This window comes from Lissotriton helveticus, chromosome 11 (genome assembly GCF_964261635.1).
Source record: "Lissotriton helveticus chromosome 11, aLisHel1.1, whole genome shotgun sequence".
Taxonomy (NCBI): Eukaryota; Metazoa; Chordata; class Amphibia; order Caudata; family Salamandridae; genus Lissotriton; species Lissotriton helveticus.
Genome location: NC_136072.1, coordinates 405115847 through 405141759, shown reverse-complemented (window position 1 = coordinate 405141759; position 25913 = coordinate 405115847). Strand labels below are relative to the sequence as shown.

At 47.1% G+C, this 25913-nt stretch overlaps 1 protein-coding gene across 1 annotated transcript; it reads left to right on the top strand.

Annotated features, from left to right (window-relative positions):
- The first annotated feature begins 19183 nt into the window (after window positions 1-19183).
- On the top strand, window positions 19184-20895 carry SOX14 (SRY-box transcription factor 14). The gene has a single exon (XM_078667855.1). It carries the CDS (start codon window positions 19330-19332, stop codon window positions 20044-20046), a length of 717 nt encoding a protein of 238 aa, XP_078523981.1. The 5' UTR covers window positions 19184-19329; the 3' UTR covers window positions 20047-20895.
- Window positions 20896-25913: the final 5018 nt, after the last annotated feature.

Below are 25913 nucleotides of genomic sequence, written 5' to 3'. Positions count from 1 at the left end.
CCTCACTCTGGAGCCCCTAGCTCATTGGATTAGAACTGATAATTCTATCCGAGGCCTCCAATGGAGTGCTGATATAGTCGATAAGATTTCGCTATACGCAGACGACATTCTAGTATATCTCTCCTCCCCCCGGTCCTCCCTTAATAGCCTGCTGCACGTGATTACTAACTTCGGCAAATGTTCGGGCTTCTCCATTAATTGGTCGAAATCAGTACTATATGTTCTCCGTGGTCCGCCCCCCCCTCTCCCGAGAGGCTACTCAGTTGAAATTGCCCAGAATGGTTTCAAATATCTGGGGATTTTTGTCACCCCCGATCCCCACCTTTTTCATGACCGCAATCTTAAAGGCCCACTTCAGAGACTCCATACAGACGTCTCCCATTGGAGGTCGCTTCCCCTCTCTCTCCCCAGTAGAGCTGCCCTATTTAAAATGCTTGCACTACCTCGGTTCCTCTATGCTCTGCAGAACTGTCCGTTTCCAATACCGGACTCCTACTTTAATTCTATCGACGGTGACATCCGCCTCCTCCTATGGGATGGTGGCTCCCCCCACATTGCCCTCATCTCTCTTACGCAAGGATGGTATGACGGGGGTATCGCCCTCCCCAACATCCGTCTCTACTACTGGGCAACCCAATTGGTCGCCACCAATTCGTGGCTCTACAGCACGCCTACGAACCCTGCCTTCCACTTGGAGAAATACCAGACAAGCTGCGGTGGGTACCTCGAGGCTCTATACGGCAAACACTCCCGTACTCGCTATATGGGCCCGATGTCCCACATGCTGACCGTATGGCACCGTGCGAACAAGCGGCTCGGATGGGCAGACACCCTCACGCTATCCACACCACTCTGGACCACATACAAACTGGGCACCCTATGTCACTGTAGTGGCTTTGATAAATGGGACACAATAGGCATTTCCACTATTGGCGACCTACTCTATAAGGGCAAACTACTGACATTCAAAGACCTCCAGGACACATACCACCTGGCGAATTCTGAGGCCTTCCGCTACCTCCAAATTAGACACGCTATACTCACCAACATCCCAGACCTCGCCTCCCTTCCACAGTCCTCGCCCCTTGAGGATAGACTCTTGTCCGAACCCCTACAAGCTAAGGCAATTTCTTACACGTATCGTAAATTGTGCAATAACATGCCAAATTCTTTTAACCTCCTCCGGGCTAAGTGGCAGACTGACATTGGCGATATGGAAGATGCAGAATGGCAGTCAGCTTTGATGTCCCCACAAGAGTCAGCCATTAATCATAGAATCCGCTTGATACAATTGAAAATACTACACAGGACTTACATGTCAGGTCCCCTCTTAGCCAAAATAGGCCGACGTCCGTCTGACCTTTGCCTCCGTCAATGTGGCTCAACGGGCACTTTCTATCTATGCCCGGCAGTCCAAGACCTTTGGAGCCGTGCGGCTCTGAAAATGACTGATGCCCTCGGGAAACCGGTCCCCCTGTCTCCCAAATGCGCGCTTCTTACTATATGGGACCCCACAGACCTAACTGCATTAGAACAGCGCTGGGTCAACCTTAGCTTCCTTCTCATAAAGCATGAGATAGCCATGCAGTGGGGCTCACCACACAAACCACTCCTGATCCGGTGGGTGGCTGCGATGGATGTGTGCATGATATCAGAAAAATCAGTGTATAAAACTAGAGGTTGTCCCGGAGTCTGGGATAAGAAATGGGGGCGATGGAATACCTATAGGGGCGACTTATGTACCTCCCCGACGGCGGATATGGCTATGACCAGGCGGGTCAACCCTCGGTGAGTGTGATACTGGTTGCTACCGTGCTGTGTGTGCTCTGTGACGATGAATGCTGAATGCAATGGCTCGTATACTCGTTTCCTCTGCTTCGATTTGTTATGTTTGTTTGCAATAAAAATACCATAGACCTTTGGACGATCCGGTACATGATTTTGACTATTCAGTGCACGCCTAGCTACCACGCCGCCGAACCTCCGGGATGTCGGCTGAATGGCTGTGTTGCTCGGTCTATTATACTAAGTACCTGCATGTACCGCAGCCGGCCCTCGGGGTTGTAGGCTCTCTGCTGTGTCACTTTGAACTATGCAATAAAGGTCTTAAAAAAAAAAATACATATATTATAAAATCCCTATAAAATCCTAAAGGAAATTATTGATTCCTCCTGATGAAAATTTCCTGAAACAATTATGACAAACTTTTTTTTTTTTTTTTTTTAAACTCTTTATTCATGACTGTATCAGGCATTACAATGCACATTTTATCATCGTACATAGTGTCAGTCTTTTCCATTTTCTTTAACTTAACTTTGGCATATCATTCCTACTATCCATTTATTTATCAGGCCTCGTAACAGTCCCAGAAACAATGTAATACATCTTGTATTCCGCGTCTGTAGAATACTGCATTGCCTCAACGAATCCCCTCCCTCCCACCTCCCCCCTCCCTCTTCCCGTCTCCTGGCAGTCCCCGTGTACAACGTCCATAAGATGGATATACCAGTTTTGAGCCTGTTTGAATGAACATTACATTGGATAGGCGTGGTTACCGGTGTAAGCAGGCTAGGTAGCCCCGCACATAGACACTCCTCACCCCAAGCATGCTGTCACACAATATGTGTCAGTCATAGTTCTGGGTTATGTGATGAGTTATTACTTTTTTTTTTTATAATAAATTCCAGAATTTACTTCATGTAATATTGGTTCGATCAATTACTCACATCTACCTCCTTGTCATTCCATTGTAACTACAGGAAGTTATACATTTCATCACGGTTGTTTAAACCATTTGGAGATTTGGAATTTAGTTCTAAAATAATTTTTGATTCCAATCTTCTCAACAACTTCTCTCTATTGCTGACTCGTCTAAGTGGAGGTATAGAGCCAATTACAAAATATGTAAGGCAATCTAAATTGTTGTGATGTGTGCTTTTAAAATGCCTTGCCACAGGATACATCTGGTCTGAATTGATGATTGCTCACAGATGCTGAAGGATTCTTACATGCACCTTTAGCTTTGTGCTGCCAACGTAGCGTAAGCCACAGGTCAGCACATAAACTGCGTGGTCTCCGCTGCAATTAAATTTTTTTTTTTAAAGAATTGGCTCTGCACTGAAAGAGGTCCTTTATTCCGTAATATTAATATCGAATTTGCATGCTCTACATGTCTTACATTTTAAAAGACCTCTCTTGGGTTTTAACTATGTAGTGCCTGATGAACTTTCCAGACTGTTTTTCACCAAAGTAGTTCTCATTGAGGGTGCCCTCCTAAAAGTAAGTGTTGGTTTATTAGGAACCTTTTCTGCCATTATCGTATCTGTTAATATGATCTGCCAATTCTTGTTGATGATACTCCTAATTGTGTTCTCCTGACTACTGCATGTGGTTATTAATCTCCCAGTATTATCATTGTCTTTGTTCCCTTTTGATTTTTGGGGGAGTGTCAGCACTGAATTGTTCCTCATTGGCGAGGAGGTTTGTTCAATGATAGGTGTATTTGTGGTAACTCTCTCTACTGATTGGTTTAATGTCTTATTGTTGTAACCTCTTTGTGTAAATCTAGTCAACGTTTCATTTTGACACTTTGTGAACTCTGTCTTGGTGCTACATATTCTTTTAGTCTCAATAACTCTCCGTAAGGTATACTCTGGATAAGGTGCCTGGGGTGGAAACTTTGTGCATGTAGCGTTGAGTTTCCTGCCGTTGTCTTATGGTGTAAGGTGGTGTCCACAGTGCTCCTGCACCAGGATTAAACGGTTTACAAAGGGAACGAGTGCTTTATCTACTCTGCAATGGAATAGATTCCAGAATTTGACCGCTTGCTTGTCAGTGGTGCCAACTTCATGAACCATGAGCCACGGTGGAGTTAGGTGCAGGTGAACAGTTTTTTCAAGCCTTGTTTTTGTGCAAATTATGCATAATATGCAAAGAAAGTTTGATGGTTTTCTGTGTGAAAACTGTACATGTGGTATAGCCTTGGCTACAAAAGTCAGATGAAATACATGCGCTGTGTATTTCTATACATTTTCTTAGGCCCTGTGGTGACGTTTTCGCATGCAGTAGCAGTGCACATGCTTTTAGGGCCTGCGTCCTGAGTTGCACTGCGCAGCAGTGCTGCACAGCAAGAGTCCTTTTGTCCAGATTTTGCAAATAGACCTGGAAATTCCACACGCTCGTGCGTGTGTTTTTCCATTTGCGGCCTGCTATTGGGCTTTCACTGCTTGTTGTTTTGTAAAATAGACACCAATAGGCCAGAGGCGGATGCATAGCTCCGCCCCAGGCCTATTGGTGTCTTTTACGCGCATTTCCTGACATATGCTTTCAATTGTCGTGCCCAAACACGGGAGTGATAATTGAAAGCATATGGCGCCGTGTGCACCACTCGCGGTTTTGTTGTTTTCAAAAGCGATCAGCGATAGCTTTCGGTTTAGCGATGGCGGCATCGCTTTTCACATCCCCAAGAAGTATGCTTGTTTTTTTTTACAATAGCGATCGTGAAAGCGTTCACTTTCAGTGCTGCTTCCTTTTCTTTTCCTCTGTTAGGTTTGTGCCCTGTGCCTAGTGTGCTACCAGATTTTGCGATTTCCCAGCTCGTTTCTTCATCCTCGGAAGGGTTTGTCTCCTGATGTGCCCCCTGCTGGGATTGGAATGCACGATCCACAGGTTGCGCCCCAATCTCCCCAGCAAGCGCACTAACCAGACAGGCTACCCTAGGCAGATCGGAGCCTCTGGGTTGGATGTTGCACAGATAACTCCACAAGAGGATTAGAAAAAAAACCAGGACTGAACTTTTGAGCAACAGCTTACACAGATCGTTCTACTGAATATTTTGGGTTTCCGTATCCCTTTGGGGAGGACATTGCGGGGAAATAGCTCTTTCTCCGTCCAGGAGGGGAAAGAAAGGGCACGGCGAGTCAAAGGCAAGATGGCCAAAGGGTGCAACATGTAACTTCTTGCAGGAGGCTCCCCACGGAAGACGGGGCCCACTTCCGGGGACATGTTGCCCCAAGGCGTGGTGTAGCTCGAGTCTGACTCGTTTGGGCTGGGTGACGGGGACATTACCGCTCCTTGGGAACGGACCATCCCCCCTGCTCCCAGGGGCCACAGGGGACTGGGTAGAGGGCCGAGGGTCTCGCATCCTTCCGCCTCCCTCAAAGGTGCCTCTACCGCAGCTGACATCTACTCCATCCTACCCCCATTGCACCATTTCCCAAAAGCAAGCACCTCCTCTTGATGACTCCCGCATGAAGCACATTTTCACATCGAGCATTAGGCCGCCCCTCCCCCTCCGCCGTGAATTCAAGCCCCCTTTATATACAATTGTATCTCTCACAGAAGAAACACCTGTTGCAGTTCAAAAGGCCCCCCATCCCTGGAAGCACCCCCTTCCTGCAGCCCCTGCACTGAGAGCCTCGCCGCACTGCTCTCTGTCCTCACCCATCCCCACCCCCCCCCGCTCAGGAACGGGCACCTGTTGTACCCCCAAAAGGCTCCTTCATCCAGTCCACAACCCAGCCTCAAGCCTGCTGCCCCCCGTGCAGAACTGATGACCTGTAGCAGCAGGACCCACACGCCCCCCCAACACACACCTATCACCAACACCTCCTCCTCTGCAGCTTCCCACCCCCCAGAGCCAAGAAACCACCGAGGCCCCCTCCCCTGGCAGAACCAAGAAAGGAACAGTTGAGGTGCCCCCCACACTTATAACAGCACTGCCCCCCTCAGAACCAAGGAACAGCTGAGATGCCCCCCACACTTATAACAGCACCACCCCCCTGCAGAACCAAGGAACAGCCGAGGTGCCCCCCACACTTACAACATCACCGCCCTCCACAAAACCAAGGAACAGCCTAGGTATCCCCACACTTATAACAGCACCCCCCCCCCCGCAGAACCAAGGAACAGCCTAGGTGCCTCCCACACTTATAACAGCACCCCCCGCAGAACCAAGGAACAGCCAAGGTGCCCCCCACACTTATAACAGCACCACCCCCGCAGAACCAAGGAACAGCTGAGGTGCCCCCCACACTTATAACAGCCCCCCGCAGGACCAAGGAAGAGTCGAGGTGTCCCCTCCCCCCACACTTATAACAGCTCCGAATCCCCCCGTAGTACCAATGAACTGTCGAACCCCCACTCATCACAGCACCCTCTTTCACAGGACCAAGGAACCCTCCCCTCGTTTATCACCGGGCCCTCTGCCCCCCCCCCGCTGCCCCCACCCTTGCAGGACCATTGGCTTGCCAGGTATCATAAAAGCCCCCCGCCCGGAAGAGCCGCAGTACCGCCGCTCACCACTGCAGGAGCACCCCCTGCTTACCCCGCTTGCCTGCAGGAGCAAAGGCAGTTTCCAAGCAGTGAATCTGCCCACACCAATAAACCATTCCTTAAAAACAAACCTTTTCCATATCATTTATTTATTTGGGAGATTTATAAAGCGCATGGTTACGCGCACCGGCGTGTCCCCGCGCTGAGAGTATACAGATGAGAAGATAAGAGTTTACAGCAATGCTTGGCGGAAGAGATGGGTCTTGAGGGCTCTGCGGAATTTGGTCTCAGAGGGTTCAAGCCGTAGTTCGGAGGGTAGCATATTCCAATTCTTGGCTGCAAGGAGCCTGAATGATCTGCCCCCCATTCGAGCTTTGTGTATTTTGGGGACAACAGCCAGACCCGTGCCAGAGGATCTGAGCATCCGCTCTGGTCTGTAAGGGGTGATGAGGCTGTTCAAAGGGCTGGGTGCTCTACCTCCAAAGATGCAATGGCATATGCATAGAGCTTTGAAAGTAATCCTTTCACGGATTGGAAGCCAGTGAAGGGACCTTAGCACAGCTTTGGAGGGTGCTCTCCTGGGAAGCCTCAGCACCAGGCGGGCTGTGGCATTTTGCAGTACCTGGAGACGATTGAGATTTTTGGCCGTGATACCCAGGTAAAGTAGGTTGGCATAATCAAGTCTCGATGTGACCAAGGCATGCACAAGCGTTTGTCTGGCACCCACTGGAAGCATATCAAGAACTTTGCGTAGGCTTTTAAGTATCCCGAAACAAATTCCAACCACCCTGTTTACTTGAGGGGTAAAAGACAGGTCAGAATCAAATAGAACCCCAAGGTTTTTGGCCTGTTGACCTGGTACGGGAATAGGACCGAGGCAGTCCGGCCACCATGCCGAGGTCCACACAGAAGGGCCCCCCCCCCCATCACAAGCACTTCCGTTTTGGAGCCGTTCAACTTCAGGCAGTTGTTAGACATCCAGGAGGCAAGCTCCTGCATGCAAGCACTGAAGTTGAGTGCCGCAATTTCGGGTGCCCGTGATAGAGAGATGACCAGTTGTGTGTCGTCGGCATAAGATACCAGTTGGATGCCGTACCTTTCACCAATGGTGGCTACAGGGGAGGCGTAAAGGTTAAACAGGGTGGGGCTGAGGGCTGAGCCCTGAGGGACCCCTTGATTGAGATTGAACACCCGAGAGTAGTGTTCTCCCTGTCTAACCTGAAAACCCCTCTCAGTCAGAAAGGACTGCATCCAACTGAGTGCCATCCCCTTCACTCCACCACTGTTGAGACACTGTAGCAGGGTGGAATGTGCTACAGTGTCGAATGCGGCACTTAGGTCGAGTAGGACAAGAGCCATAGTATGCCCCTCATCTACCCCTTGCCTAATGGTTTCGGTGGCCAGGAGCATCGCCGACTCCGTAGAGTGACGTGCATGAAAACCAAACTGGGTGGGATGAAGAAGGTTGGCTTCTTCCACAAAAGTCATAAGTTGGCGATTGGCCACCTTTTCTGCCACCTTGGCCAAGTATGGAAGGAGGGAGATGGGCCGGAGATTGTCTAACCGCTCCCAGCTTAGATTAGGTTTTTTTTGGAGTGGTAGCACAATCGCTTGTTTCCATTTTTTGGGTACTGTGCCAGTCAAGAAAGAGAGATCCAGAACATCTCTAATGTAGGGCTCAAGAATTTCCAAACTTCCTCCCAGAAGTTTAGGAGAGGCCGGATCACGGGGGGAGCCTGACTTGATCGAGCGACAGATCTGCTGAAGCTCATTAGATGGAGGAGTGATAAAGTTGCCAAGACTGTTAGCGCCCTTAGCTAAAGATGGATTTTCACAGAACTCTATTGCCTTCTCCTTTCCCCCTGTGAAGGCAGAATAGATCGTGGCCACTTGATCCGAAAAGTAGGTGGCAATTCGGTTACAGGATTCCTCCGAAACCAAGGAGGGATCAACAGATGAGCTACATAGGGAAATTTCTTTATAAATTTTAAATAGTTCCTTAGTGGAGTTGTGGGCATCTCCAATCCTGCCTGAGAAATAGTTGGTTTTGGCGCGCCTGATTAGATTATGATATTCCCTGCGTTTACTAATATAGCTCAGTTTGGCTTGATCAAGATAAGCTATCCTCCATTGCCTTTCTAATTGCTTGCATTCAGTTTTCAATAGGCGAAGTTCCGCAGTAAACCAGGGGGCGGATTTGTGAGGTCTACTCCAGGGTTTCTTATGGCAGAGGGGGGCTATGCTGTCCAAGGCATTAATAATGCGCTCATCCAGTCTATCGGATGCTATAACAGCATCCTTCCCTCCAGGTCTGCCACCACTAGTGAGGGAATCAAACCCTGCCTTCGAGAACGCCGTCCATTTGCGACTCAAGTACTTCATGTTGGAGAACTTTTGGGCCTTACCGGCAGGAATTGTTATTATAAAAGGAACTAAAAAGTGGTCAGACCGGGGGACCGGGACTGGGGACTGGACTTCTACCCCTGCCCAGTTGGAAAAAATAGGATCCAACAGATGACCCTTAAGATGGGTAGGGGCTTTAGATCCAATGGAAAGTTGAAGGGAGTGAAGTTGCTGATAGAAATCAGTGATATTTTTATCTGCTAGATTATCCAAGTGGATGTTAAGGTCTCCCAACAGTAAAAACTTGTCCCTACGCAGGGCCGTCTCGGTAATAACTTCAGTCAGGCTGGTGATAAATTGGGTAGAGGGGCCAGGGGGACGGTAAATCAGTAAGCCATTCATCGTATTCCCCGTATTCACCTTAATTGAGAATGCTCCTGCCTCACCGTCGGCAACAGCAAGAGATTCGATATGACAACTCAATGATAGTTTGGATATTATCCCTATCCCCCCGCCTCTGCCTATAGGTCTGTCCAAATGAGCCAGAGTGTAGTCGGCAGGAAGAGAGGCGACTATATCCGGCTCAGAGTTAGAGTCGAGCCACGTTTCCGTAAGAAACAGTAGGTCGAGTTTCATGTCAGATAACAGATCATATATATCCAGAGAGTGTTTCCTCATGGACCTGGTGTTAAGTAGGCCACAACTAAGTTTAGTGTGTTCAGCCCTGGTAGGATATCTACTCAGCCAGTTATAGTGACATACCTTACAGCTCATGGAGTCATCCACATTCACACTATGGAGGCAGGCTTTGGCATAATCGGGACATAGGTCATGGAGTTGTTGCGCACTCCACTGTATGCGACTCTCATTTTCGCCAAGGGTTGTGGCCCCTGGTCCCGTGCGGTCATATGTTCCCGACCCTTTAAAACCAAGCACATGGTTTGGATCACCCCAGTGCCCTCCCATCCACCATCATAAAACAGCTCCCCCTTCACACCGCGCATCTTTTGAGGGCAGTACACTCGACACAGATGCCCCTTCTAAACCACTTGGGCACCCTTGAACTACACACGATGTCCTCACGACCACCCCATGCCCCTCCCACAGTTGCAACTCTGTTCCAGAACCCTTTCTAAACCCCTCTTCAACCTCAGGTGGTGCTTCCCATCTGATCACCCATAGCCCCCTCCTAAAGTTCACCTGCATGCCTGTGACCACCTGTCCCTGTCACCCCCATCCGCCCAGCAGTCCCCACCCCTTCTTCCAAGCTGTGCCCCGTCCCCGTCGTCCAAGTAAAAATGGGGGAGCTGGAGAAGGACGTCCTGCCGTTGTCCCCCAGATATCGCTTCAGGGACCTCCTGCTGAGAGAGTGGCAGGCGGACGACAGGTAAGCCCCACCCAATCTAATTATGAAAAATCTGAATCAGAAAATTTTTATTTGCGTAGTTAATTAAAACCATTGCAACACAGGTATCAAAAATTCTTAAAGCATCCTTATAAAACACTTATAATAGGTCATAAAATAGAAAATTCATTATGAAGAACCTCAGCAAAGCTGAATAGAGTGCATTCCTTTCTTCACTATCTGTAGTCCTGGACTCTATACTAGGAAGCTCTAGTCCTGTTCGGCCGGTTACTGTGATTTCCCCATGGGCTCTGCTTGCTCAACGATGTAGCACTAGTGCTAGGTGTTCATGTTCAGTAAAATGACAGTCAGTGACCATCTGTTGATTGGCCTGCTTCTGTAGTGGTCTCCACCGGTTTTGGCATTCTCTGTTCGGCCACTCAAGAATTTCACAAATCTGCAGTTTAGTTGCGTGTTTGATGGATTCAAACAGGCAAGCACCGCTTGTCTTCTAGTGCCAATCCCTTTTTGCTTACATTGGTCTTTGAGAAGCGATTGACGGGCGTGTTGCAAGTCTCCACATAAACAGATTACGTGAAGGATGTCCCCGTTGCTGGAGTTGCATAGCCTGCAGGTCTCATTGCCATCCTTCCTAAGCCTTAGTGGTAAGTGCCGCGGGCATGGCAGAATCCCTAGTCTATACTTTAAAAAGCTTTTTTTTATGGCTCTGGTGTACCCCTGGTTAAAGTAAGTTTGTGGCATTAGTGATTTATAGGAGTTTAGAGTCATCCATGCATGTGATCTATTTGAAAATGAAACCTTGTCCTCTACTAAGTAAAGTGATTTGACATTTTTCCAGACTATTTTTTTTAAGTTGCTATGCCCAAGCTGTTTGTCCCAGATCTTGGAGAGTTTGGTGACCTGCAAAACTGACTGAAGGTACTTTTTCTTGCATCTGAAGAGTCTTTGCTTTGTATATCACTCCATAACAGAGAGTTTAGTGTGTTTGTGGTAGCGCTTCTTAATTTGTGGCAGCAAATGATGTAAGCTCCATGCCTGGCTAGGTCTTGTTACTGCAGGCCGAACTCCAGTCTTATTTGAGCTGGAGATGTATAGGTCGGGAGCAAGAACATTGTTCTATAGGCCTTCACCTGTATGCTGTCCAGATCCTTGGAGTCCCTTCCCGTCATCGCCTCGCTACCATAAGTGATCGAGGGCAGCGGTTTTGCCTTGATTACCTTCAGAAGCGGGGTCATGGTCGGACCCATCAGTTTGGTTGCCAGATTTGTCATCGTCAGGGCAATCAGAGCGCCTCTCCTTCTTATTTCCTGCTTTTGGTGCGCGAAAGAGCCTTCTTTGTCAAATATGACTCCCAGGTATTTACACTCGCGAGATGGATCAATTATTGTGTCACCGAGCAGCCAGCGTTGCATTGTTTTTTGTTGGTGTTTATAGACATTGTACGTGTCTTACTGAGATTGATTTTTAAATTATTTTCCTTGGCGTAGTTCTGTATTTCAGTAAGAAGACGTTTAAGGCCGATATAAGTGTGACTAAGTAGCACAACGTCGTCTGCATACAAAAGGTTGCTCAAGGTTTTTCCGCCTATCCTCGGGGAGTGAGATATGCAGGTGTCGAGCGCTTTCGATAGATCCGCCATAAAAAGATTGAACAAGGTTGGTGCAAGCACGCACCCTTGTTTCAGGCCTTTGGTAGTTGGTACTTTTGAGGACAGGTGAGTGCCTCTTCCTAATTTCACCTGCACCCAGGTGTCCGTGTGGAGGAGCATTAGCATATTTAGAATTGGCTGTGGTAGGCCCCATTGCACTAGTTTCCCCCAAAGTCTGCCTCTCTCTATGTTATCAAATGCAGCGCTGAAATCAATATAGCACAGATGTAAAGGAATCTTGGATGTTTTTGCTGCATCGATGATTACTGAATATTTGTTGATGTTCCAGTTGTTTTTCTAAAGCCTGTCTGATTCAGCGGAATTATCTGATTTGAGTCAGTCCAAAGTGTAAGCTTCTCTAATATGGTGCCGGCAAAGTATTTCGCCTCATTGTCAATGAGGGCTACTAAGTGATAGTTGTTTGGTACAGCCTTGTCTCCCTTTTTGTGGATTGGGACAATCGTCGAGCCCTGCAGGATTCTGGAATTTTGTTTAATAGTCTGATTTCCAAAAATAGTGGTTGCATGATGTCGGACCACTCTTTGTTCTTTGTTTTGTACAGGGCAGGTGGTATGCCATTTGGGCTCGGGGTGCCTTCTCTTCTGCCTTTTGCTAACTGTTTTTTTATTAAGTCTGACTGCTGGCGCCTCGCCTCGCTGTCTCTGAGTGGGTGATGTTGATGCCTGGGAAAGCCTGTCTCCTTGACTCTGGCGTGCCCGTTTTCCCAAATCTCTCTGAGCTCTTACTATTCCCCATGTCAGCTCCTGGGTACTCTGTGTCCTCGTTGAAATGGCTGGAGAGATATTTTGTCCAGGGCTCTTCAGAGATATGGGATCCTATTTCTTTGTGCTGCGGGCGCATAAAGGCGTTTACTGTTTCAAGAAACGGGTGCTGTTGTTGCTATTGATGTCGTGTAGGAGTTTGGCCCATGTTTCATTTTCGCCCTCTCTTTTGATGTTCCATTTAAATCGTTTAAGCGCTGCTCTTTGTTGTTTCAGCATTTCTTGTAGGATGGTGTTTTTAGGAGCTTTTCTCAGTTTGCGTAGAGTCGTGTTTACTGATCTTTTGAGGTTCTTTAATTGAGCTCTCTGGTCTTTATTTAGATTGTATTTGCTGCCCTCTGTGCAAAAGTTGTCCTTTGGGGGGTAGTTTACTGCGAGCTTTTCTACCAGGATTGCCGTGCACTGAGTCCAGTAGGTGATATGCCCGACTGCAGTAGATGCATGGGCATCGAAGAGTGGAAGAGCAGTTTCGGCTTGACGGTTCGAATTAGTGAATGTGCATTTGATCCTCTTTTGGTTTGAGAGATGGATCAGCCCCGGTGTTGTGTCAGGCTTAAACGGGATTGGCGTGTTTGATCTTATGTGCCATTCCTGGGGGGCGATGGTCGCTATCGTCCTTGTCGCCCATTCTGAACCCCAAGATGTGAGAAAACAACGCAAGGCTTGCAAACGTATAATCCAGTAACTAGCTTGTTTTTGTCGAGTAGAAGGAGTTGACTGGAGGGGAGTCTGCCGGAAATCTTCCATTCAATTCCCGGAGATTTTGATGTTCTAAGTCATTAAGAAAGCGGTTATTACAGCGTTTTTTCCTGGAGAGGACGCTTTGCGGTACGATATTATGTATTCTGTTTAGAGCCAGTACCTCCTCCCCTTCTGCCGAGCCCATTAGGTTTTGGTTGAAGTCCCCGTCAGAAAGAAGAGTGGGTTTTCCATCTGAATTGCGTATTTGGCCAGTTGGTTTGTTATTTTAATTGAATCTTTCGTTTTATTTTTTGGATGTACGTATGAATTGATTATGCATACCTCCTCGTCTTTCCCGTCAAGGACAATTTTTATTTTAACTGCTAGTGTTGTGTTCAAAGTTGAGACCATAGTGGTTGCTGGTGCTATTGTTGTCCTAGAGACATAGGTAGCCAGTCCACCTGAGTGGTAGCCAAACCTACAGGTCCTGAAGGCTGGTGTGATGAAACATGTATAATCCTTGATGTGCTGTGGATCCCTAAGCCAGGTCTCTTGGAGCGCTATTATGTCGAAGAGGGAGACATAATCCAGAAAATCTGGGTCGTTTATTTTTGTGTTTAGATCGTTAATGTTCCAAGAGCATAAGCTTATGATTGGATCCCTTCCCCCGCTCCGATCGCTGTTATGTAGGTGGCTTCAGACCTCTTCAGAGCATGTTGTAATGGTGCGAGACACTATTTCCCTTTTTGTACTTTGAGGTAGCTCAGCTGTTGCCGTCGACCGTGAGTCTGTTCGATCCCATGGGCGATTTAATTATGAATTGTTTACAGTAATGTTGTTGGCAGTAAAGTTTGTTCCTATTCATGTGTAGTGACTTTTCATGTCTTCCAGCACATAATGTATTGATAAACACGTTGATATTTCCCCATGATATATCTAGATGGTCCACCTTTTATCTCTTTAGGGTGATGAAATGTGGGTCTGGGATTTGAACCTGCAGCTTTAGATGTCTGCAGCGTGAGTGATAACGTGCCAAACGATGAACCGAGCCTGCTGCGGGTTATACACGCATATGGGCAACAGGTGCATTTACCTACTGTACTATATACATAGCCAGTGCTAAAGTAGGATAAAAACGGAGAGGTAGTCTCTAGAAGGGATGTGGCAAAAGAAGTAGAATTAGGACTATTTTCCAAGAGTCGTGGTCTATGTTAGGAAGGGCATGGCTGAAAACACAAAAACTAAAATTCTCTGTTTCACGCAGTTGCAAAACCGTATCATCTCTTTCCTCTTCTGCACCATTCCTTTCGTTCTCTCTTTCTGCACATACCCGCTTTTATCTTCTCCACTTCACCATCCCTGCCGCACACAACCCACACACCTGGAAGCGTTTCATTTCTATTCCTTGGGCACTGTCTCTATTTTGACAGTTGTGTACTTCCTTCACACACTTCCCCACAGTTATAATTGGAACATATGAGACCATCGCTCTGTGCGCTCTGCGGAGAGGTCAAGGATGGGATGTGCATGCAGTCTGAATACCTGTATAACCCACTGACAGGACCTGAAAGAAACTCATTCTTCTTCAGCCGCAGAGTTCTCAGTCCTGCTGCATCATAAACACCCACCCACAACCTGAACTCACCCATACGCCTAAAGGCGAATCAGTTTACAATATGCACTATACAAGAGTCATAGCTTGTGTAACAAGCATTTGCAATGCTATAGGTCTCACATTATTAAAGTTTGAGCTATTGGTGTTGCATTATTTAGCAATGCCAATAGCTCAAACTTTAATAATGCGAGACCTATTGCATTGCAAATGCTTGTTCACTGTTGCCAGAGACACTTTCTGCTCGACCCAGTCTCCCATGGGTAAAAATTATGTGAAAAGGCGTACATAGAAGAGAACCACAAATTATGCTAATAAGTAAAATCAATAATGGGAATAAACACAAGATCTCAGACCCGTTTTGCCTGCTTTTAAAAAGCAAGGGCAAAAGAACTTGTTTAAAGTCCAGGAACCCTACCTATGGCGCTCAGTCTCAGAGAACATCTAGACGGACACGCCCTGATTGAAATTTCACACATCAGTGAAAACTTGCATGGTACATCCTGGCCAATAAATAATTTTCACTGGCTCTATTGGAAAAATATATTTCAGAAACTTCTCTGGTCAGCCTTCTGTGAGGAAATATGCAGTATACAAGTAGACCTAACATAACATACCTACATCTACTAAGGGGAAACAAACACACAGGAACATATGTATTAATAGAGGGATTCACCAAGACCTGCTAGAGGCAGCACCCAAGGAGACATGCAGACACTTTGAAAGAGACACGTGAACAGAAAAAAACACACCAACAGTGACAGCAAGACAAACGCTCAGATAAGAAACAAGTGGCACTTTAGCAGCCCAAGAAACCTACACCATGAAGAGGCCAAAAAAACACTACTGTGATATGCAAACAGAAAGATTTGCACACAGAGATATCCAACACGACCTTCACTGTAAAAAAAAAAGCAGCGACACTACGAGGGCAACACAGTGAGGCACAGAATAGGAAAGAGGCGCACGTATTGGCAGCCACCAAAACACACACACAAACATACAGAATGAATGACAGGCACATCGCAGAGAAATGGAGCCAGGCATAGTGGGTCACACCAACCGCACTGCGAGCACCAGCACACACAGGCCGAAAGAGAAAGAGGCAAACTGGCGCTTCGAAAGCAGGTGTGCGCCAGCTCTGGTTACTCGGTGAGGGATTAGGGGGGATCCCGTCCTTCTTAATCCTACACAACGGCGTGCTTCCCCGGCAGGTGAGCGGCCTCCTAGAGATCCGTCTCGCACCTAGGCTCGTGAACCACCACCCTCGCCCCCCATCCACCAGCGGGTGGCAGCTGCCTTCCTGGGCAGATGCCTCGTGATGGAAGCGACCATGTCCTGTCTGCCTGGGAGGGGGGGGGGGGTGTTAAGGGTGCCAATATGTTCAGATGCAGCTCCTGTGTGCATGCGATGGGGCACCCAGACTCCGAGCAGTACCTGCCGGGTGCTTCGCGCAGTACCCCCCTTACACAGCGCCACGAACTCTCTACAGCCAGCCGCTCCCTCTCAGACACATCTGTGTGTCTGATGCACGAAAAGAAGACGAGGCGGGAGAGGGGGCGCACACCTGCCCGGATACGCTGCACCAACTTACCTTCAGATCTGGTCTGGGGTAAGTATTAGGCATTGACTTTAAGTTTCGAGGGGGGGCGGGGGAGGTATCGGTCCCATGACCATCTCTCCAAAATGGGCAACTACCTTTAAAAAAACCTGTTTTAAAGGATGCTATGTCAGAAGCCGGTCTTATATTTTCGTTGCCGGTGTGACCTCGGCTATATTTTCAGTATTGTCGACGCCGCGATTCCGATCCCGGGACCAAACCTTGCTCGGCCTTTCATTTTACAGAACAAGCTAGTTCCTGCGGAGAGAGCGCCTTTTAATCCGAAACGCAAAGCCTGCGAAGAACAGATACAAAACCAGTCCCGAAATTACAGTTTCAGTTAGTGGTAACGCACAAATGGCCAGGATCTAACTGCACGGTTTCAAGTGTCAGTCGTGTTTGGTTTTCCCTTTCTCCGTTTTATTTCCATAAACCAACTATTACAACACAGCTTATAAATATACATTGGTTTGTAATTTGAATCCGCGGCGCCCTGGGGGCATTCGAGCCTCCGAGAGGGGACGAAAACAGAAAAAAACGGGCACTCTTCCACTTGAAATAATTGCTGTTCCTTCTCTGTAAAAAGAAAAAAATGTTACACGCAGGAGGCCATAAAACAATTTAAACCTGTTTAGGGCTGGAATGTGCGAGCGCTGCTTGGAAGTAAAACGAAAGGTAAGCTCACCTTCGGAGACAGAGCAGGTGTTGCCCGGGGCCCTGGCCTGGAATTTACAGGTGAATCAGCTTTAGCGAAAGAAAAAAACACCCTTCTCACGGAGGCATTTCGTGACTCGCTGCCAAAGAAAAACAAACAAAGGAAACTTGTTACACACAGGAGGAAATATATACAACAAAATCAGATGGGCGGCGCAGATAGAAATCGAGGGTATCCGAGAGGCCTTGAGTGGCTGGCCAGGTGTAGCTTAAGTCCCGTCTCCAACATCCATTGCAGTGAGACATGTTCTGATCTGATACAGAGGAAACTGTTCTAGTGCTCCCGTACCAGGAAGCCGAGCCCTTGTTCTTGAGATATGTGCAAGCAAACCCTTGCAGGGTCGAATCCTCCCCAGATCAGATCGGCCTTTCATTCTTCCGAGGTCCGCAAAATTAGTGACAATTACGATTTGTATATAAAAATTGTAGGTATTTTTTCGAAGTAAAACGCTTTGGATGAAAACGTTATATAAATAATGTATAAGTGCCAGACCTCACCTTTAAGCACCCAACTCCTCACTTAGGGGTTGAAGTGTCACTATATAGCACATACAAAGCCACGTGCTGTCCTCCAATAAAACATGAAATCAGTGGTAAAAAGTCCAAACAATAAAAAAAAAATGAGACTATCTCTGAAATCCTGCGGGTGTACAACAACTACTCAATATACAATTCAACTCTATATTTATTTGCAAGTTCCCATCTGAAGTGTATAAATATTTGAGAAATGTAATTGGTCGGTCCTCATGGTGGGTTGGGACGATTTGTTTTGGGAGAGCTCCATGAAAGAACAGCCACGAGATCAGAGACAGGACATCCCCGCCCTCCCTCCTGCTCTGGCAGGTGCAAAACCAACACAGCTCGCAGCATCGGCCGGGTCCCGAGGGGAGGGTGGGGGCGGCACAATTGTTTCCATTTAATAAATATTTCCCCCAAGGGCGGTCCAGAACAGGCAGGCAATTATTCAGTGGCGGCCGACAGGCCACTCGATTCCTACGGTTATTTAGTGCTCGTTTACCCAAAGAATTAAAATCTATTTAACCCCCTCCAGCCCTCGCCGCCAACAGCACTGTAGGGGCTAAGGGGGGTAAACAGGGGGATAACAAGGCGCAGATCGTTTTCACAAACAGGGTCACGGAGAGAAAATGAAAGTGCCCCTTTGGGGCATTTTGCTGTTTGCCTTACGGCTATGAAAGCTATAGTCCTGCTGGGAAATAATGTCAATACAATTAATCGCTATCAGTAACAGTGCTATTCCTACCACTAAACTAATATTAATACAAAATAAAATAAAAACACACTAAGGCGTTCGCCATTCGGGAACTATCGCCATTTTCGAAATTATTTTTAGACACTCCTTAAATGCTATACTGTTTTAAAAATTTTTTTTACAGTAGAAGAGTAGTAATAGTGTATTGCACTTACTTGCGCATTTACAAAAAGACAACGCTCTGGCGTGACGTGTGTATAAACATGCAATTCATATAAATCACCAGCTGGTTTCCCCTTTTCTCTACAAATGCAGAGTCCCGTCATAAATATGAGGCATAAACATTCTCATTTGGGTCACCGGAAATAACGCATAAGATGAGGCATGCGGAGGGGAACCCGCAATGAGGTGAAACCTTTTAAACCAGAGGGCATTGTCTTGCGTGTCATCAAAAACAAATTCGGTACTTTGCGCGGGGTGGGTTTCCTCTTTTCCAAATCCCAACATGTGCGTCGCGCGCCGCAAAGTCAACTGCAGCGCTCCCCTGCCGGCTCCCTCCAATGCCCTGTTTGCAAACACACACCTCTGCACACAAACACACTCGCACCTCTATTCTCTGCAGGACAATGATCCCCTGACACCCTGGCAGTGAAACGAGGGGGCGTGCCGGAGCTGTGTTTGCCGCTATTAGCGCCGGAGCTCACAAAAGCGTCCCCTCTTAATCCTGTGTACTTAGTGATCCGCGCGCCTCTCCTCTTCTTTTGTCGCGCGCTAGGTGTGCGCCCGGCCGGCGCTGATTGGCCGGCTGGCGCCGGGACGCCCCGCCCCCCACGGGGCCGCAGCTGTCACTCTGCCCGCCGCGCCTTTGAACTTCGCCGCTACTTGCCGCCGCGTGCCGGTTCCTGTTCATTCCCGGCCAGGTGCAGCGCGGGGCCAGTCACCCCCAGAGCGAGCGGCGCGCAGAGAGGGGCTTCAAAGCGCTGGAGGACGCCGAGGCTTCAAGGCGGAGACACCTGTTGCAGACACCGGCCCGAGGAGCCAGGAGCGCGGGCATGATCAGCTGAGAAAAGTTTCTGCCCCCCGGTGTGTTGACCGGCACCATGTCCAAGCCCGTGGACCACATCAAGCGGCCCATGAACGCCTTCATGGTGTGGTCGCGGGGCCAGCGGCGCAAGATGGCCCAGGAGAACCCCAAGATGCACAACTCGGAGATCAGCAAGCGCCTGGGCGCCGAGTGGAAGCTGCTCTCCGAGGCCGAGAAGCGGCCCTACATCGACGAGGCCAAGCGCCTGCGGGCGCAGCACATGAAGGAGCACCCCGACTACAAGTACCGGCCGCGCCGCAAGCCCAAGAACCTGCTCAAGAAGGAGCGCTACGTCTTCCCGCTGCCCTACCTGGGCGAGCACGACCCGCTGAAGGGCGGCCTGCACCTGGGCCACGCCGGCGGCTCCGCCGACTCGCTGCTCGGCTCCGCGGACAAGGCGCGCGCCTTCCTGCCGCCCACCTCCTCGCCCTACTCCCTGCTGGACCCCGGGCAGTTCGGGGGCGGCGGGGCCCTGCAGAAGATGGGCGACATGCCGCACTCGCTCTCTTACGCCTCCATGGGCTACCAGAGCGGCGCCTTCGGGAGCCTGAGCTGCCATGGGCAGCACACGCACACGCACCCCTCGCCCACCAACCCCGGCTACGTGGTGCCCTGTAACTGTAGCGCCTGGCCCACGTCCAGCCTCCAGCCGCCCGTGGCCTACATCCTCTTCCCGGGCATGGCCAAGGCCGGCTTGGACCCCTACTCCTCGGCCCACGCGGCCGCCATGTAACAGGGAGCACCCTCCTCGGACACTGACGGCGAACGACACTGAAGACAGACTGTGGAGGGTGGGGTGAACTCTGACCTCCCAATGTGCATGTACATAATGGACGACATTGACACCCTGAGGGCAGTGCCCCACCCGGCAGGGAAGCCTAGAACTGCTGCTGTGTGTGTGATGGGGCAGGTGACGGGCAAAGGCCACTCCATGCCCCAGGATAACTTTATCCGCCACAGCTCGGATCCTGGACGCCAGAGGACAGAGGCAGGCAACTTGTAAGCTCTCTGAAATACGTCCCTGACCCAACTCTTTTGGACACACCAAGGTGACACGTTAAAAAAGGCAAATAGCTGGTTTTGATTTTTTTTTGTAATTTATTTATTATAATATATAAATATGATTTGTGATATCCGCTGTGATCTCAACGTGAACTCTGGAAGGGTCTTTGGTACTGAGAACATTTTATTTTATTATTTGCACATTTGAAAATGTTCTCTTGTGCCAGGTAAACAAAAAAGTCCAACCTGCTTAATAGTTAAACTGAGCAAGAACAGAAGGGGGGTTTATATATTTAAAAATCACAATATACTGATAGCAATTGCTTATTTTTCCAAGAGGATGTTAACTTATTTTGTGACCCATGTGAAAATTAGGCCCCTTTGCTTAACTCACTCGGAAAATGTCAATTCTGAAGTCTAAGCTGTAGCACTGTATTTTTTATTTTCTAAACAAATTGTGTTTTTTGAAAGAGAAAATGTCTTGGACGATAAAAAACAATGTACCCCGGGGTTTTAATCTCCTTCTTCTGTTCCTTTGTTGAACAAAGACATTTTAAATAAAGACAATCCTGTCATTAAAACGACCAAAAAAATCAAACGTTGTGGTGTGAATTAAAATATTCCTTAAAGCAAAGGATCAAACATGCTGCCTAGCAGGGGCGAGTGGAGTACTGCACTTCAATATATTGTGCCTCTCAAGAGATTTAAAAGTCCACGCGAAACTGGAATCTAAAAAATGTCTAAGGTGACCCAGATATTGCCGACTCTGCCTAGGATAGTTGATTTTTAAACAGGCTTGATCACATCATACGGACATCCCTCCACTTCAATATATGTCGTTTCACCTCCAAAGGTAGAGCGCCCAACTAAACTAGAGATTTACGTTAAATGATTACAGAGAAATGGTGCAAAATGTTTAAGATACAACAAAAAAACTTTCTAGGAGTGACACGACAGTGTAGCGATCGCGCAGTGCAGTACGGTTTGCAGTTTACGCTAATCAAAGCACTCCGTCGGATTATTCACTAGAGAACTAAGATTACTCCTGCCTGTGCCGCTCAACGACATTGTGTGATCCCCGTCAAATCATGTTACACCCCTCCCTGTCCCACTTTTAGAATAGGTTCACAATAGGCATTTGAAATACCCTGAAAGAGTGAGAATTAGGCACCTGTGTTTGATAGACGATCCGACCCGTCACGTGACGAGGCCTTCCTTGGAGTAATGCCCTGTAGACACGCGCACCTGCTTGTAAACCTAGTGACACTGTACTTAGATTGCACTGGGCCTCGCTTCTCTCGAGTGAGGGGGGCTCCTTTTCAGAAGGCAGGCGGCACATGCGGCTACTCCGGGCTCACTGTGGCCCCTCTCTCGTCGCTTCCCGCGCTTTGAGTTTAGAGCAGTGCGCAGACCGCGTCGAGGGGATACCCGAGTGCTGCTTTTGTTGCGTCCCCTCAGGTACGAGAAGACGCGCCTGTGTCAGAGTGACTGGGTGTTAGTGCCTACTTTGTCCGGATACCACGCAGCGCTGTATCCCCGTGAGTGCTTTGGGGGTGCAGTGGTGCACGGGTGTGATTGTCCCTGTCAGAAATCTCCCTTCACTCACGTCAAATGGCACTGTTAATGCAGCTCATTGCTTAACTTCTTATGTTTCTCTTACCTTTAATTTGTCCTTTATGAACACAGAACTACAGGGGTCAGAAAGTTACGTAAAAGGAAAACAAGGCACTGTGACTGCTTACACTTGACCCGGGACAACTTGCGATTTCCCAGTAGACATATGTACACATTGTAGGAGCAGTTGTGTAAAACGAAAAGTATGGGAAACACATACATGTGCCTGCCTGCTTCATATATCCCCCGAAAAAAGGAAATCAATGTCAAGTGCCTGCTATATATCACCCTCGTGCACCCTATATGACGAGAGCGCTCTTAAAATAGTGTCTAGAGATTCGAACTCTCTCTTTAGTCTGTTATCTATTGTTGTGATAAGTAATATATGATCCACAGAGCAGGTGAGCCCCTTGCCCCGGGTTTGTCTTTTCCGTTGCCTGTTCGCCTGTGACAGGCGCCCAGCTGAACTCTGCAGGAGACCACACGGTGAGCTCTCGGTAGGTTACTTAAAGGCTAGGCCTATAGAATCCTCGACCAATCACACTGCTGATTTTTCATGAAGACAGACTATCTATCTATCTATCTATCTATCTATCTATCTATCTATCTATCTATCTATCTATCTATCTATCTATCTATCTATCTATCTATCTATCTATCTATCTATCTATCTATCTATCTATCTCCCATCTCACCTGTAGCTGTTTACGAACCCGACAACCTTCATAGATTGACAGGTATGTAAACAGGCCTGTGTCTCTGTCCATGAGCGTCTGTGTATTTAGGTATCTCTAGCCGTGATTAGCTGTGCATCTGGATATACATCTACAGTTGTGCGGGTGTATATCAGTCTGGATCTATGTATTTCTCCTCTCTGGGGCCCATGTCTCTGAAAATGTGCGCATCTCTGTATCTATCCAGCTGAGGCTATGCGTGTGTTTGACATACTGTTTCTGTGTACCTGTGTATCTACACATGTGCGCCTAAGTTTTTATATATCAGAGCTGTTGTATGTGTCTAGCATCAGCATTTGTGTCTCTGTGTATCTGCCCCTTTGTGTCTCTGCACGTTTGTATGTATACATCGGTGTGTGTGTATGTATGTATCTAATCTTCTGAGGCTGTGTATGTGTCTGACGTTCTTTGTCAGGGCGTATGTGCAGAAGTGCTTCGGGTCTATCTATGCATCTTCTGATACGTGTTTGTGAGTCTGTGTATGTACACACCCGCCAGCCTCAGCATTCATCCATCCACGTGCTTTGATGGATCTACATTGAATCCACAATCTGCAGATCTCTGTGTCTACCCACCCACGTCCTTGTTTTTATGCATGTTACCCTGTGTCTGGACAGCCCTTTGTATACCCTCCTGTCTATATTTGCATCTCTGTGTACACGCCTGTTGTCCTTAGTGTCAATTCCTTCGGTTCATCTCTCCATCTGTATCTATCTATCTATCTATCTATCTATCTATCTATCTATCTATCTATCTATCTATCTATCTATCTATCTATCTATCTATCTATCTATCTATCTATCTATCTATCTATCTATCTATCTATCTATCTATTGCGGTGCCCTTATCTCTGTGTCTGTGCATCTGTACATCCACTGTCACCCTCTGCTTGTCTGGCTGTCTGTCTGTCCGCCTGTTGAGCATCTCTTTGTCAATCTGAAGTTCTGTATGCATCTGTCCATCTGCTGCCTTGTTTCTTTACACCTGTTCATCTGTGTCTGGATAGCTATAGATCTAATCACTCTCTGCATCTGTGTCTGTACCTGCTTGCCTTTTCTGTGTATGTATCCATCTCTATGTGTGTACTGATATATCTAGCAGTCTATAGCTGTGCCAATTCTTATATGTATACAGCCATCTCTTTCCCTTTCTCTATCTATTGATACGTTTATCCAAATATCATTGTATCTATGTGTTTTTACTTCTATTCCCATATATCCCATATCTCTGTCCCTGTGTGTGTACACACATCTATCCCCCTATCTCTGTGTATATATACACCTATCCCCATATCTCTGTCACTGTGTATATGTACATCTTTCTCTTTATCTCTGTATTTATACATCTATCCCCATATATCCGTCTGTGTGTATTTGTATATACATCTATACCCACATTTCTGCCTCTGTGTATTTATACATCTATACCCAAAACTCTGTCCTTGTGTGTGCGTGTATGTGTGTGCTTCTATCCCCATATCTCAGTCTCTGTGAGGATACACACATCTATCTCCGTCTGTGTGTGAATATATACACTTGTCACTTTACCTCTGTGTATATATACATCTATTCCCATATCTCCGACTGTGTATGTCGATTTATTCATCTTTCCATATTTCTCTGTCTCTTTGCATTTATACATCTAAACCCCATCTCGGTCCCTGTGCATATCTACATATGTCCCCATATATCCGTCTCTCTGTATATTTATGCATTAATCATCATATCTCCACCTCTGTGAATACATGCATTTATCCAAATATCTCTGTCTCTGTGTATTTATACATCTATCCCCATATCTCTGTGTTTTATACGTCTATCCACATAGCTCTTCTCTGTGTATCTGTACACCGATCCACTGTTCCTGTAAGTATGTGTTTATACATTTCTCCACACTTCTCTATGTGCCTAAACATCTTTCTGTGTATTTCCATGTATTTACACACCTGTTCATTTATCTCTGTCTCTATTTATACATCTGTCCCAATATCTTTGTGTGTTTCTAGATCTATCTACACATCGCAATGTATTTATACTTCTATCCACACTGTATGTATTTATATATCTGCCCCCATATCTCTGTATGTACCTGTATATATACATATGCCTGCCTCTACGTGGTTATACATTTATCCAGATATCCGTCTCTTATCTATTTATACATCCATCCAAGTATCTCTGTCTCTGTATATGTATCCATCTATCCACGTCTGTGTATTTATATATCGAGCCACACACCTCTACTTCTATGTCATACATCCATCCACTTACCTCTGTCCCTGTGCATTTATACATCTTTCCGAATATCTATGTATGTATACATCTGTCCACACATCTCAGTCTCCATGTGTTTAAACACTTATTCACATATCCCTGACTCTATGCATGTGTACACCTGCCCACACACATCTCTATATGTTTCTATATACTTATACACGTGTCCCTATGTATTATATATCGGTCTCTATATGTTTATACACTTATCCACATATTTCTGACTATATGCATGTATACATCTGTCCTGAAACATCTCTATATGTGTATATATACTTATATGCATGTCCCTATGTATTACACATCTGTCCACATGTCTCTATATGTTTAAACACTTATCCACATATCGCTGATTCTATGTAGTATACATCTGTCCACACGTCTCTGTCTCTAAGCGTTTATACATTTATACCTGACTCTGAATGTATACATCTGTCCGCATATATCTGTCTCTTTGTCTTTAGGTATCAATTCATACATTTGTTTTCATCTGGATCTATGTGCATCTCCCTGCCTGTGTGTCTGTATCTGTGTGTCTATGTACACGTTCACCTGCCTGCATATCCATGTATGTATTCTGCCACTTCTGTGTATCTCAGTAAGTACCAATCTGTGGCTTTGTACCTCAGGCCTGATGCCAAGGGTTATTGCACCTGAGTACAAGTTCTATTTTGACTTCTGACCCTGGCGATACTGTCATATTTAGAAATCCCCTTTCGGTGGCACCCCTGACCCCCCCCCCACACACACACACACACACAGCTTCACCTTACCATAGCTTTTGCCCTGGTAGCAACATGTTTCTCTGTGTACCTGCACTTATGTCTCTAGTTCTGTGCCTGTTCATCTATCGCTCTCTGTCTTTGCACTTATTTATCTAGCCACCTATGTCTCTGAATCTATGTGCCTATCATCTGTATATGTGTATCTGCCTGTACCACTGGGTCCCTGTGTCTCTCAGTCTGCGGCATTGACCT